Source organism: Triticum aestivum, chromosome 2A (genome assembly GCF_018294505.1).
Source record: "Triticum aestivum cultivar Chinese Spring chromosome 2A, IWGSC CS RefSeq v2.1, whole genome shotgun sequence".
Classification (NCBI taxonomy): domain Eukaryota; kingdom Viridiplantae; phylum Streptophyta; class Magnoliopsida; order Poales; family Poaceae; genus Triticum; species Triticum aestivum.
The window spans coordinates 726,360,079-726,375,025 of NC_057797.1; the positions used below are offsets into that span (position 1 = coordinate 726,360,079).

A 14,947-nucleotide genomic window follows, 5' to 3' on the forward strand; every position below is an offset into this window, starting at 1 on the left:
GTGAGCCACCCGTAAGGCGGTTGACGCTCTTCTTTTGCCGCAAGAAAGCTAATTTTCGGGAAAAAAACACGGCGAAGGTTTCAAGCCAATCGGAGTTATGGATCTCCATATATACACGAAATGGTGAAACATAGCCAGAAGAGAACGCAGAAACAGAGAGAGACAGAGAGATAGATCCAATCTCGGAGGGGCTCTCGCCCCTCCCACGCCATGGGAGCCAAGTACCAGAGGGGAAACCCTTCTCCCATCTAGGGAGGAGGTCAAGGAAGAAGAAGAAGAAGGGGGGCCCTCTCCCCCTTGCTTCCGGTGGCACCGGAGCACTGCCGGGGCCATCACCATCACCGCCATCTTCACCAACAACTTCACCGCCATCATCACCAACTCTTCCCCCCTCTATGCAGCGGTGTAACCTCTCTCTTACCCGCTGTAATCTCTACTTAAACATGGTGCTCAATGCTATATATTATTTCCCAATAATGTATGGCTATCCTATGATGTTTGAGTAGATCTGTTTTGTCCTAATGCCTATTTGATGATCGTGATTGGTTTGAGTTGTATGTTTTATTATTGGTGCTGTCCTATGGTGCTCTCCGTGTCGCGCAAGCGTGAGGGATCCCCGCTGTAGGGTTTTCAATATGCTTATGATTTGCTTATGGTGGGTGGCGTGAGTGACAGAAGCACAGACCCGAGTAAGTAGGTTGTTTGCGTATGGGATAAAGGGGACTTGATGCTTTAATGCTATGGTTGGGTTTTACCTTAATGAATCTTTAGTAGTTGCGGATGCTTGCTAGAGTTCCAATCATAAGTGCATATGATCCAAGTAGAGAAAGTATGTTAGCTTATGCCTCTCCCTCAAATAAAATTGCAATAATGATTACCGGTCTAGTTATCGATTGCCTAGGGACAAATAACCTTCTTGTTGACAAAAGCTCTTTACTAAAACTAATTTAGTTGTGTCTTCATCTAAACAGCCCCTACTTTATATTTACTTGATCTCTATTATCTTGCATACCTATCCAACAACACCTACAAAGTACTTCTAGTTTCGTACTTGTTTCCGGTAAAGCGAACGTCAAGTGTGTGTAGAGTTGTATCGGTGGTCGATAGAACTTGAGGGAATATTTGTTCTACCTTTAGCTCCTCGTTGGGTTCGACACTCTTACTTATCGAAAAAGGCTACAATTGATCTCCTATACTTGTGGGTTATCAATGGTCTAAGGAAATGATACTTGACATCCAGAAAAGCTACAGCAAATGAACTACACGATCTTTGTGCTATGCTTAGGTTTGGGTCTTGTCCATCACATCATTCTCCTAATGATGTGATCCCGTTATCAATGACATCCCCATGTCCATAGCCAGGAAACCATGACTATCTGTTGATCAACGAGCTAGTCAACTAGAGACTCACTAGGGACACATTGTGGTCTATGTATTCACACATATATTACGATTTCCGGATAATACAATTATAGCATGAATAATAGACAATTATCATGAACAAGGAAATATAATAATCATTTTATTATTGCCTCTAGGGCATATTTCCAACAGCGCTGCGGCGCGGCGGCGTGGTGTTGGCGCTGCGCGTGACGGTGGCGCGCCGGTGCGTGGAGCGGCGGGGGCGGCGAGCGGATCTGGTGTCGTGGCGGTTGCGACGAGGCAGGGCGTCGGTGGCGGGCTCCGGTGGCCTGGGCTGGCTCCTGGCTTGGCGCTGCGGTGGTGCGGGTCGCGGGCGACAAGGATCTGCGGGCGGCCGCCCCTGCCGTGGCTTCGAGCTAGTGGGGGTGGCGGCGCAGTGGTGGTGGCTGGCGGGGCGTGTTGGTCGAGTTCGCGTCGGAACCTTCCTGGTCTGGCGCTCGGACTTCGCCGGACGGCGCGAGGAGGCATCTCCAGTAAGCTTCCATGGCTGCAGCTGCGGGTTGATTTGGTCTCCCTCGTCAGCGGGCTCGCAGTTGCCGATGGCCTCGCGAAGATGTGTGTCAGCTACCATGGTGGGGCGACATGGGGGTGCTCGCGGGGGAGCTTGGTAGGAGGGATAGGTGACCTCGATGCGGTCGCGTCACCTGTCGCCGTCACGGTTTGCCGGTCCGGATTTGTCCGCTCCCCTTTCTCCCCCTTCCCTCGGTCGCGGGCGGGTTGGCGCAGGTTTACCAGCGGAGCGTCTGCGGGTGGTTCCGTCGGTCGAGGGCCATCGGTTGGTCCAAAGCTGGGGCCTTTGTGTAGGTCTCGGGTTGTCTGGTTGCAGGGCGGCGGCTCTGGCGGCGGGAGGCGCGACGTTCGTGGGCGGAGCATGCATCTCAGGTGCGGGCATGCAAACATGGCCGCATGGGTGGCGTGGTTGCGGGTGGTTGACGGAGTTAAGGTTCATCGGTGGGGTGTGAGTGCCGGGTACACCACTTGTCCAGTCCTTTGACTGGCCAACAGTGGCAGTGGTCGTTGCCGCCGTACCCTTCCTAAAGGCTCCGTCGTGGCGTTCACACTTTGGTCGTCTTGCTCCGGGTGAAAACCTGATCTTCGCTGATCGGGCAGTGGCGGCTATCCATGGTCGTATCCTTCTTGGAGGCACCGCTTTGGAGGCCTAGCTTCGTCTTGGTCCGGTTCACCTCTCTATTGGTAGTCGGTGGGAGAATGTGTCGGTGCACACTAGTTTACCAGCCAAGCAATCACACGAGGCACAACACCAAAAGATTTATTAATGATGTTCACCCAAGCTCGGCTACATCCCGGTTCCCGAGCATGATTGCGGGTGCTTCTCCCCATTTATTCCACTACAATATCACACACCGACCACCCAAGTGTTAGTACACGCCACCGGCATCCCCTGCATGTCTCTTTTATTTTATTGGCATGGATTACATCGTGTATCTACCCTCCATATTATACAGAATACCTACTAGGATACATGTGTCCTACTCGAACGCGAGTCCGTACCTTATAATACCACTTTTTTGTGTGAATATGTTTGCTTGCAAAAACGTCTTATATAATGGAAGAGAGGGAATACCAAATAAACAGAAGATTGAGCACTAAGATAATGTAATAGTATTTCCTGGCAACTTTATCACTGAACATAAAATATAAAATAAACCTTAGTACTGAACATGCAAAATTGATTTCCTATGTCACGTGTTAAAGAAAAAAGGATTTCCGACGGCATGCACGAGCGTCCATTTTTGTTCCGTGCAGCGAATAATCGGCTTCCTATTTTTTTTCACGTAGCAAATAATATGCTTCCTATAACAGTCGAAAACAGGAGAGCGCAACCCTCAAAAAAAAACAGGAGAGCGTACTGTGTCCAAAAAAGAATATGCAACGTTGATTTTCTATGTCACTTGTTTTTTTTAAAGGATTTCCAACGGCATGCAGGGCGTCCATTTTTGTTCCGCGTAGCAAATAATCGGCTTCCTATTTTTGTTCCAGGGAGCAAATAATCTGCTTCTATATATATCCTCAAAAGAAAAGAGGAGGGGGTCAAAGAAGAACATGAAACATTGATTTCCTATGTCAAGTGTTAAAAAAAGGGATTTCCGACGGCATGCACGAGCGTCCATTTTCATTCCGGCTAGCAAATAATCGGCTTCCGATTTTGGTTCCACGTTGCAAATAATCTGCTTTCTATCACCCGCAAAAAAAAAAAATCTGCTTTCTATAACGGTCCAAAACAGGAGAGCGGAAATGCGAAGGATGCAATTAACTAAATTTATATGGTGGGGTTTTCCAGAACAGTGTAGTACCTGACCTGGATATGGATAATCCTCCGATCCATTCCAAAGGCGCAGGTACTGAAAACGAATATGCTGCGTCGGTTACTCTGCAACTCTGACATTCCTTTTTTTCTATATAAGGATAAGGAAGAAATCAGTTGTAGCACTTCGGAGTTCAGTAAGGGCATGTACAATGGTTGATAAGATAGTCTTATCTTAAGTTTTGCATGTAATTTAGAGATGACAAAGAAAAATGTCTACAATGGGTCATCTCTTAGTCTTATCTTGAATAACTAGCAATTCCTAAAAATGTGGTGAGACATATTGTGCTAAGAGATCATCTCTTGTCTTATCTTAAATAAGAGAAGACAAGCCTTCTCTTATGAGTTCTCTCTCCTCCACCTCATCATTTATCCTATGTGGCACTCCTAAGATAGCACCATTGTACATGCCCTAAATATCATGTACAATGGTCGATAAGGTAGTCTTATCTTAAATCTTGCATATAATTTAGAGATGACAAAAAAACATATCTACAATGGATCATCTTTTAGTCTTATCTTCAATAATTAGTTATTCCTAAAAACGTGGTGAGACATATTGTGCTAAGAGATCATCTCTTGTCTTTTCTTAATTAAGAGAAGACAAGCCTTCTCTTATGATTTCTCTCTCTTCCACCTCATCATTTATCCTACGTGGCATTGCTAAGATAGAACCATTGTACATGCCCTTACAAAAAATATATATACTTTGATCTATTATAAAAATTCACACAAATCATTCAAAACATAATAAAAGATACATCAAGGTCCCTGGGCTACCAAATGACCACTGCCGCCGCCGTCCCGCTGTCGTCGCTCTTATATCGGAGCCGATCTGACCCTGTTTGACGACAACCGTAAAGTTTTTGTGCAAGCGTCGCTAAGGACCAGCGCCTTCGAGTCATAGTCGTCGCCGCTAAATCCTTAAATCGATTCGAAAACCCTAACATCAAATCTCGTTGTTTTGTACGCACAACGAGAAATCCTAACCTTATTGCCTTGAGTAGCTGACAGAATCGACGTCGGAGCTTCGTCTAATCCGGCCTGGCAGACGAACTTGAGAAGGACCAAAGTCCAGAAGACCGACTCGTAAAAAAAGCGCCGACATTCGTCTGAGGGCCGCCATGCAAAGACTAAAAGGTTAACCTATTTGGTAGCTGGAGTTATAATATTCTTTTACTAAAATGATTCAAATCTATTATCAAAGTTCAACGGATATACAAAGCATCTTGAACATAGTTAAATTACATTGAAATTTCAGGACCCCCAGGCAATCACTATTGCCGCCAGAACGAGCCGCCGATGCGCCGCTGTCGCCGCTCCTCTACCGGAGCCGACTTGACCTTGTCAATGACAGTCGGGAAGTCTTCGTGCACGTGCCCCTAAGGGCCAGCGCCCTGGAGCTGCAGTCGTCGCCGTTGATCCCTTGCATAGAACTGAAGCACCTGACACCAAATCTCGCCACAAGACGAGAAAACCAAACCTCACTGCCCCAAAAGACAACATGAATCTATGTCGGAACTCCGTCGACTACGTCCATACGGGCGAACTCGAGGAGGATTGGAGCCAGGAAGCAAACTTGAAGAAGTAGCCTAATCTAAACTACTAACCGAACCAGAGAGACCTGGATTCACCTGCCCGCCACCGGCCACCAAAGGGACAGGCAGAGGGGAAGCGAATCCACGGACTCGCTGACGAAGTTTGGAGAAAAGAATTTGCCCTAGCCATTTAGGGTTAGAGAAAAAGACAGTGAGCCATAGTTTTAACAACAGAATAACCATAGTTTTATAATAAACATCGTGGAGTGTATATTACTTAGTCTAATCATAAATGGACTACCAAAGTATTTTTCTTAATCTAAAAGCATAGTTATAAAATCGTCTACATGTTATCCCACACGCGCTAGTTTTATTAGGACGCGAACGAGAGGAATTAAATCCATTTGAGCGCGTATGTAGAAAAAGGAAGGCATTAAATTCTTTAGGCCTATATTTTTGTAGTGCTAAAAATACACAGGACGTATTAAATCAGTGCCAAATATTACGCACGTCTCAACGTCAGCCGTCGGATGGAGGAAACCCACAGCATCCAACGGCGCAGGGCCCAGGGCGGGTCTATATAAACCCCCTGTGGCCACAGCCCTCTTCCCTAAAGCCACCACCGTCTTCCTCCCGTCCGTTTCTCGCATCGGGAGGCGACAAGAGAATGGCACCGCACTCCCCCGCCGTGAAGCTCCAGTCCCGCGCCGCGCCGGCGCCGTCGTCGGCGATGGGCGCGCACCGGTGGTCCCGCCCCATCGCCAAGGGCCCGCCGCGCAAGATCAGGATCGTGCACGTCCTGGCGCCGGAGGTGATCAAGACGGACGCGCGGCACTTCCGCGAGCTCGTGCAGCGCCTCACCGGGAAGCCGAAAGGCGGAGGGGTCGGCGGAGGGGCGTCCTCGTCGTCCTCGTCGCGGTCGCCCGAGAGCGCCGCGGCGGAGTCGTCGTCCCAGCAGCAGGCGGCGGCAGGCGGCTCGTCGTCCGTCGCGGTCGCGGTCGCCCCCGAGGCGGCGGCGGGGGGGACCGTCAAGGCGGAGGTGAAGGAGGAGGACGCCGCGTCGCCGGAGGGCGGGTTCGGGGAGGCGGGGGGCACGGCGACGAACGACGCCTTCTTCCAGGACCTCGACGAGTTCCTCCTCGGCGGATGGCTTTAGTCTCTGATCGGTCAGCGGCGCGCCCCCCGTTAGAGCTAAGTCCGAGAACTTTTGCCCCCCGCTGTTGCTGCATAGGATGGTGACGGTTAACAGAGATCCCCCATTTCGGCCTGGAATTTTAAGTTATAGAATTGGGTTTCCTGCGTCTGTTACTTCTCCAGTTTGTTGATATTTCAGTTGTGTTATTCAAATTTGAACCCGCACTTGGAATGGAAATGGCAGATTAGTTTGGTTGTTTCGACGGCATTGCGTGTCTGATTCCATCCTTCCTTGCTTGTATCTTTCTTCTGGGTGAACTAGAGGGAGATAGAGAGATGGAGAGGTAGGTGCGCATGCTCTGAAATCTGAACTGACGATGGAGGAAGACATGGCAGAATTCTTTGCAGCGTCAGCCTGTCAGGAGTGGTTAGGTGCAGGACTAACAGACCTTGCGCTGCGCGCACGTACAGGATGGTCGCAATGTCCACACGATATCTCAAAAATAAAAGACTGTTTCTCCCGAGGAAGTAAGCATTCTTCAGTTCAGGTAGAACGCCCTCCTCAAGCCTGTGAGGAATGACGGCTTATACTGTGATAATTACTCCTGATGCAATCGAACAAGGGAAGATTGTAGATACTATGGCCGTAGATCATCGGCCCAAAATTACAGTACAATGGCCTCATGATCCACATTTCATCTTCCTGCTGGATGTTTGAATTTGAGATAGCATACCGAGCTAATTTACCTTGGTGTCATTTGCGCCGATGCAAAGCTGGGTGCTGGAATTATATGGAACAAAACAAGTTACAGTTCAGAGTTATTCACTGCCCATTTCGCATATCTAATTTTTGATTGCATCTGAGTGCGCAAGTATTGCTCAGCTCCAGGATAGCAGTAACTACTCTAGCCAGCAGCAAAAAGGAGCTTGAATTTACACACTCAAGTGGCTGCTAACATATGCACTGCTTTTTCATGTATGCGAAAACCTGGAAAATGGCAAGAAAGAAAAGACATCTCCGAAAAAGTTAACCATAGTGCTCCGGTTAGTACCCAAACATTAGCTTTGATATTCAGGAATCACTACGTCTGGCGTGTTCTCCATTGGATTTGGTTGCGGCCCTTCCAGTTTTGTCAGGACGTCAGGTGCTCCAGCAGCATCTCGGATAATCTAAATGAGAAGACAGAACAACCATGAGAAGTTGTGGCTTTTCAATCCTTCCAAAATACTGTACTAGTAGGACGGATAATATGAGATTTCAAACCATTCATTCTGTACTTTGTGCAACATGATTAGATTGACTTGTCTAGAAGAGAGGATCGAACTGACGCAACTGTATTGGTAGGCTGATTAGATTATCAGCATCTTAAACTTGCAAATGACGTTGATATATGCCATAAATCTGGCATCTTATCGATGATTTTTAACAACAAAAACTGACAAATATGTGCATTTTTTCTTCTGGTCTTGCTTACGGGATGCTCAACATTCTCAAGAAGATACCATAGACTGGTACTTCAGCGGATTAAGAGCCTTCATTTCAATTGTCTAGATAAAATGATGATGCTAAATCTGTGCAGCACTCAAACTCAGTATGTCATCAGCTTTTATTTTCTTTGACATTTATGCGTTTATGAGCTAAGTATAGAATCAGGTATATTTTCTCTAAAAGAACTAGGCATAGTCCAGTAACTATGTCCAACATGTGACACTTAAGACATACTGTATGGTACAACTCAAGCGTGGAAGCTATAAAAGTACTGATTCCATCTTTTCTGTTAGTTCATACAGAAGCTATAAAAGTACTGATTCCATCTTTTCTGTTAGTTCATACAGTAGATAAAACCAAGGGGTTACTTCCAGGATGGATGGTGGTCACAGTGTAATGTACACAGGTGCAAATGCATGTTATCATGATATGATTTTGGTGTTCGCTTTAGTGTGTGATAAACTGATAAACATACCAGTATTTCTTCATCAAGGTAGGAAATCATGAATAAGCGCTGGTACATCCCATCTGTAATTAAAAAAAAGGGGCCATGCAACGGAACTAATCAATCCATGTAACATAGTACATGACAATTATTAAAGATTCATGGCATCACAGAATGAAAAATAGCATAACTATATTGAACCATCCTGTGATGGTGCACTAAATACTGCAGGTAGACAAAAGTATTGCAGATGGACAACATGGATAGAGAGAACTAGATACCGTGATGTCATGAATACTGTGAGCATTCCTCTCTTGTCATGGTTGGAAGTCAAATTTTGGAAGAAACAAAAGGCAGCATTCCAATAATTTAATATTTTTGGCAAAAAAAATCAGTGATTACAAATGTATTGAAGCAAGTAGCAGTTTTCTAACAAGAAAAGGTCAGTAATAAATCCTGCGGTTGCATTGTATGAATTGGCAGTATGTCCTAATAAAACTGGAAAAGTGATGCAGTAACAAGAAGTCTATAAATCAAGCCTTATGTACTTACTAAGAGGTAACTTAACCCCCTCCGAAACAGCATCTCTTATAGAGGCAGGAAGTTGCTGTAGAGCTCCTGCAGTTTGTCCAAGTAAGCCCTTCAGTTGTTCAGGTAGTGTTTCTTCACTGATTTTGGGGGTTTCCAAAAATGCCTCGACGTATTCCTCTTTCATCCTGATAGGCCCCTCCACGGACAGTTGAGTGGTCAGAACAAATCTGTTTTGTATCTGCATACACAAAAAGGCCGTAAACTGTGAGACATGAATGGAACAACAGAACTCAACATGGTCATATACAAATGTACAGCTCCTGGATAAGACAGATAAATGGCTGCCAGCAATGCCTTAGTATGAACGTGGGATCTTGGTATCTTGCCACATTACAAGAGCTACTTCTCATAATTTCATTTGAAGAAAAAAATAGCTATGCATGCTGTAGGCAGGTATATAAATGGCACAAACATTGCGAACATGAGGTAGTTGTAAAGATAGATCCAAAAATGCACAAGGGTTGTAGGCAGCTTCCACAACTTTTGAAATTACCGTATTCAAGAGCTTGACGTTCGAGGAAATTTTGCAGTAGCCATCCCTGATCACCACATCAAGCCCCGTAAAGTGTGCGACACTTGTAGGTGACCGCCTACGAAAAGAGCATACTCGCTATGTGATACACATTTTTGTCAGGGAAAGATCAATTTAGATTTATGTATTTGCAACACACCATGAAAAGATAACTTTTAAGAAACCATGTAACTCATTCTCATGAGAATAAAGTAAGGAGAGCTCTAATTAAAATGGTGAGTTCATTGTAATGTAACTTGCATCCAGAAATAGTGGCGTACTCAAACAAAAGCTTGGATGCAAATGTTCCCGGACTGCTATCACCGAACCATTCAATGTTCCATCGACCTTCCAGATAGGGTGATCTGAAAAGTGAAACATATGATTAATGAACAAGGACCAACGAAATGTCCATACAACATAACTGTTTTAGTCAGAAATGATGGGAGTTCCTCATGGATATGGGACATGTAAATGCGGAGATGAATGGAAGTCATTGGTTCCTAAACTGAACATCATGTTAGCATCTCCAACTTATTTTGATGATAGTTTGCCTGTTGAGAACTGCAGCGCTTACGTTGTGGGACGAGGAGTGGGGTTGAGGCGTTCGAGGCCGACGATGCGCTCATTGACGTCGATCTTCTGCATCTCCGTGGTCTTGCCGCTAACAAAGGCTTCGAAGCCTCCAGAGTCCCTGAACTGAAATGGGCAGCAGTTTACATACTCAGACCGTGAATGCAGAACCCAACTGTCAACATGCAGACACGAACACTACTAAGCTCATGATTCGGTGGGCTCTGCAAAATCGAGGCGTTTACTCGTCAATCAAATCGAAAGCTGTGCAAAAGTGACTTCCGCTGGGCACAATTGGCTTATTGAGAAACTACTAATAGCCAAATCGGCAGCTGCACTGGGCAGTGGATACGATTCGTATGGACCAGACCAGCACGGCAGTACGGGGCAGGCCGTAGCCATTCATTCTGCGAGGAAGGGGAACAGGAGAGGGGGAGGAGGCTCACGGCGAGGAGGAGGGACTCCTTGGCGGAGAGGCGCTCCATCTCGCGGGCGTAGCTGGCGGCGGGGCCGCCCTGGAACTGCGCCGTGGCCCTGCAGCGGCACCCGGCGGCGCGGCGGGGGGAGAGGCGCAGCTGGCCGTCCCGGCGACCGCGGACGGCGGGCAGCAGCGGAGGGGAGACCGGGGCGAGCGTCGCTGCGGCGGCGGCGGCCATGCCGGAGGAGGCGACTTTGCCGTGCGTGAGCCGAGGGGAGGAGAGAGGAGCTCGAGATGTCGTGGTGGTGCTGGAAGCGCTGTGCTGTGTAGGCCAGTCCACGTAGAACAAGGAGAGAGAAATGACCTTCGCAGGTGTAACTGGTCCCACATGTCATTGACACCACTGGCGTACACTACTTCAAAAGTCAAACTTTTTACGTTTGACCAAGTTTATATAAAAAAATACTCTCAAGATCTACAATAGTGACCAAATAAATAAAACATGAAAACATATCTTATGATGGACGAATCTAATTATACTAAATTTCATATTGGTAGATTTTGCTATTTTTCTCGATAAAATTGATCAAATCTTGAGAAGAACAAGGAAGTACGTATTACGTTTGCAAATGCAGGCATCATAAGAGCACAGTGAAATCAGTGACCCGTCTGTGGTCAACACAGCTGGGTAATCACCACAGCAATGGACCGCGGAAGCTAGAACCGAATAAAACGCACAAGGAGAAAGAAAACTCAAAAGGCGACTTAACTAGACTGGGATGACAGCAAGAAAGTTCTGAACCATATTTCATTCAAAAAAGCTGAATCTTATCACAATCCATAGAACCAAAATACAACAGGCCTAATCACCTAGAGCCAGCAGCAAGGGAGAACAGAATAGTCACAGTAGCAGCACAAGAAGGAGCGAGGATCAACCGCAGCAGCGGTGTCATCAGACGGCGGCACCCTTCCGCTGCTCGGTCTCGCCATGGGCGAAGTGGCAGCGCTCGCCGAAAGTGCAGGTGCCCTTGAGGAAGTTCTCGCATATCTTGGTCTTGTAGTTGCTCCTGCCTCCAGGCCCGCCCCCGCCGCCGCCACCGCCTCGGCCTGCGGGGGCTGCTGCGCTGGCTGGGTTCTTCGACGGAGTGCTGGCGCTGATGCTGGCAATGAGATCACGCACCATGTCGTTGGCTTGCTTTATCTGGTCGAAGCTGCCTTCCAGCTCAATGTTCTTCAGGTCTGGGTTTGATTCGTGGTCACGTATCGAGAGCTTGACCCCTGTGATGCGGCAGATCTGCTTCGTGTTGACCCCGCCCTTCCCGATTATGCCTCCGGCGAGAGCGGCGTCAACACTGACCTTGCAGGTAGACGAGGCGCCAAAGTTTCCAGCAGGAGGACCCATCGAAGCTGGCAGAGGTGGTTCGTGTCGACCTCCATATCGACCACCCATAGGAGGAGCATAGGAACTTTCTTGGGACATGTAGGAGGATGGTGGCCTGCCAAGCTCCCTCTCGCCGTGGGCGAAATGGCACTTGTCACCAAACTTGCAGCCTTCTGCAGTGTTGTACTTGGTGCACATGCGTGTTTTGACACCAGAAGCAGCATGGTCCGCTGGAGCTCTTGACGGTGCAGACACAGCAGCATGGCCTAGGCTGTGTGATTTTGATACTGCCTGGTATCCACCAGGGACAAAGTGCGCGAAGTGACAGCCCTCACCAAAGGGGCACCCAACAGTGCTGCATCATTCAAAACAATACAGATTATGTACTGATCTTGCAATAACAAATATAGTAAGTAATGAGAACTGAGCAAACTTAGAGACTTGTTACAAAGGACAGTTGTAGAACTGTATACCAAGGCAGAAGAGTTCTCATAACAAGATAACAGTGCTACCAAAGGCAGAAGATCACATGTATTACATGTTATCAGTGCAAATGGCCCAAATTGACATAATAACAGAAACATAATTGTAAAGTTGCATGAAATCCTGTCTGACAATTTTCAGTATATAGGAATCCAGGCAGGTGCAAGATTCAAACAAGATTCACAGAGACCACAATACTGCATATAGCATATGTATATGTATGTGCTTAAAAGGATGCTTTCATTACTCAACAGAACTAAAGCATGTTAGTGCAGACTCAATTACCAAGTAATAGAGAAAGAGAAGGTCCTATCTAGAGAACAAAAAAACATGCAACAAATGTGGATTGTGGTACTGTTATTATCTTATTTATTTGAACACTATGAAAGAAAAATATTAAATGTATATACTTTGATCAGTTGGCAACATTGCTGTGCATGAATTACAATTTGCAACAATCCGTAAAGCTTCTGCACCAAAAATAAAAGTAGCAGGGGAGAATTTAATTCTTAACTGTAATACACAGTAAAAATTAGAAGGTACCGTTCTGATGTTATTTTGGATAGGTTAAGATTTGAACCTGAAAAACTTGGTGCAAGGCTTCGATTTGCTTGATAGACCAGTTTGTTGTGACTCCGATTCTGTTGCATGAAATTAATTACATTTTTCCACTTGTTAGAAGTTGCATTGTTGATCTTCTATTCAAGTAAACATGTACAATTTGTGTCCAATAAATTTGATGAATGGACATAATTTTAGATAAGATAAAGATGATATTCACTGGTGCTTATCCTGCAGAAAATGGTCATGGTTACACTCACACTGCATATTGTTGAAAGACGACAACTAGAAACAGATCATAACATTCATGAATGATGTTTAACATGTTTCTTTTTTTGTAATGGACTCCTCCAATTCCATTTTGAGCAAAAGCAGGTGCTTTGCTTTTCCAAATTTGTTTCCCATCATCATCACCTTTCCCACATGTTCTTTCCTTCTTTTCAAAGAAACCTCGCCTTGATCCAACTTTTTAGTACATCCTGCTCTTAGATGAGTTGGTTCAGCTTTCGGTTGCCAAGCTATTTTTTCTGTACTTGATAGGTATTTCATTACGGTACAAGACACGATGCAGGTGGGTCTTAATTCCACTCGACCGCAAGGAGCTGTACCGGCGCGAAGAGGGCATCCGATGGATTTGGCATAATTATCAACCTACCGCAGGGATTTGCCGGCACTAGAGCATGGATACTTCCGCACATGAATACTGGAGCATGGATACTTCCGCACATGAATACTGTCAAGTAAGATGCAGGCAAATCTTATCTTATACAGGGGATAACGGCACGACACGCTCACTCGCTCCACGCTCGCGGACCAGAACCTAGAGGTACCCTAGAGAGCGCCGAGGCTGCAGATCCAGCGGCAGGAGCTACACGACAGGGCGAGACCTGACGACGGGACCTAGAAAGCGTACGAGGGGGCCGGGGAGAGATGGGGAAGAAAGCAACGCGTTACCTCTCGAGCGCTTCCCGCCTGCGGCGCCTCCGTTGGCGGACTCCGGCCGGGATCTCTTGCGGGCGGCGGCATCCATGGCGAGCCCTCCGCGTCGAGGCGGAAACCCTAGCTTGCGGTTTGGCGGAGGCGGAGTGGGGCGCAGCGGAGGGAGGAAGAGGCCAAGTGCGAAATCGCTTCGGTCGAGTTAACGGCCAGAGTCGTGGGTGTGCATCTTACGGTGGCTGGGCTTCATAAGCCCAGGTTTTGGGGCTTGGCCCTCGAGCCGGACTGGGGGTCCAAACTCCGACGGGAATTCGCATTCCGGCCCAGTTACGTATACGCTTCTGTCACCCAAATGGACTACACGGCATCAATTTGAGCTCGATTTCTCCACTCAAAAAGAAAAAGAAAACTCTGAGCTCCATTTTCTCAACCCCCCCCCCCCCCCCCCAAAAAAAATCTCAACTCGAGAAGGCAAATATGTTTTTGTTAGAGAGCGGGCTTTATTCAGATCTCAAAGTTCGTAGGCATACATTCTAAAAAAAAGTCATATACAAATGATATCAAGTAAAGTAGAAAGCCAAACATGGCACCCAATGAAAAGAGAAGAAGAGGCTTTAGCTAGAGCATGTGCCTAAGTCATTGTTATCCCGCTTTTTATGGCCAAAAGAAACCTTCTTGAAAGAAGTTTGACCTTGATCTACCCCCTGAAGAATGGTTGCATAGCGAAGGCACCTGGAGAGTCCCCCATCGACGTAGATCTTCGCAACATCTTTATATGGCAGAAGTCAACTGCCTTTTGGAAGCAAGCTACACACAAGCCTGTTTTGAGATTTTCATGCAGGTGCCAATTGAAGATTGTTAAGAAATTTGTTTACAAATCTTGACGTGCTCAAAGGACTTTGGAACTCATCATCGTGTAACAAGTACCAGCACCCGAGCAAGTTCATCATGATTGAACATATCGAAGAGCCAGAATAGCCAAAGTATTGCATCCATAGTATGGTCTGAAATGACAAGTTCAGTTAGCCCCTCGTCAACCATTTGATAGTCGATCAAAGAATGCCTCAATGACACTTATAAAAAACGATATCATTGAACAGTTGTTATGGCTTGCGCTTGTTATTAATTGTAAATACATT

General features: G+C 46.6%; 3 protein-coding genes across 3 annotated transcripts; 1 reads left to right on the plus strand and 2 right to left on the minus strand.

Annotated features, from left to right (window-relative positions):
* The first annotated feature begins 5,894 nt into the window (after positions 1–5,894).
* On the plus strand, positions 5,895–6,683 carry LOC123190605 (uncharacterized). Its single transcript, XM_044603278.1, has one exon. It carries the CDS (start codon positions 5,954–5,956, stop codon positions 6,440–6,442), a length of 489 nt encoding a protein of 162 aa, XP_044459213.1. The 5' UTR covers positions 5,895–5,953; the 3' UTR covers positions 6,443–6,683.
* Positions 6,684–7,177: 494 nt separating this feature from the next.
* On the minus strand, positions 7,178–10,786 carry LOC123190604 (probable plastid-lipid-associated protein 13, chloroplastic). Its single transcript, XM_044603277.1, has 7 exons — positions 10,476–10,786; positions 10,034–10,155; positions 9,738–9,821; positions 9,439–9,535; positions 8,907–9,123; positions 8,385–8,437; positions 7,178–7,590 (listed from the first exon to the last, which is right to left on the minus strand). Exons 1-7 carry the CDS (start codon positions 10,683–10,685, stop codon positions 7,480–7,482), a joined length of 894 nt encoding a protein of 297 aa, XP_044459212.1. The 5' UTR covers positions 10,686–10,786; the 3' UTR covers positions 7,178–7,479.
* A 451-nt stretch (positions 10,787–11,237) lies between these two features.
* On the minus strand, positions 11,238–14,029 carry LOC123190606 (zinc finger CCCH domain-containing protein 31). Its single transcript, XM_044603279.1, has 3 exons — positions 13,827–14,029; positions 12,892–12,952; positions 11,238–12,183 (listed from the first exon to the last, which is right to left on the minus strand). The coding sequence occupies exons 1-3, from the start codon at positions 13,900–13,902 to the stop codon at positions 11,400–11,402; spliced, it is 921 nt and encodes a 306-aa protein (XP_044459214.1). The 5' UTR covers positions 13,903–14,029; the 3' UTR covers positions 11,238–11,399.
* Positions 14,030–14,947: the final 918 nt, after the last annotated feature.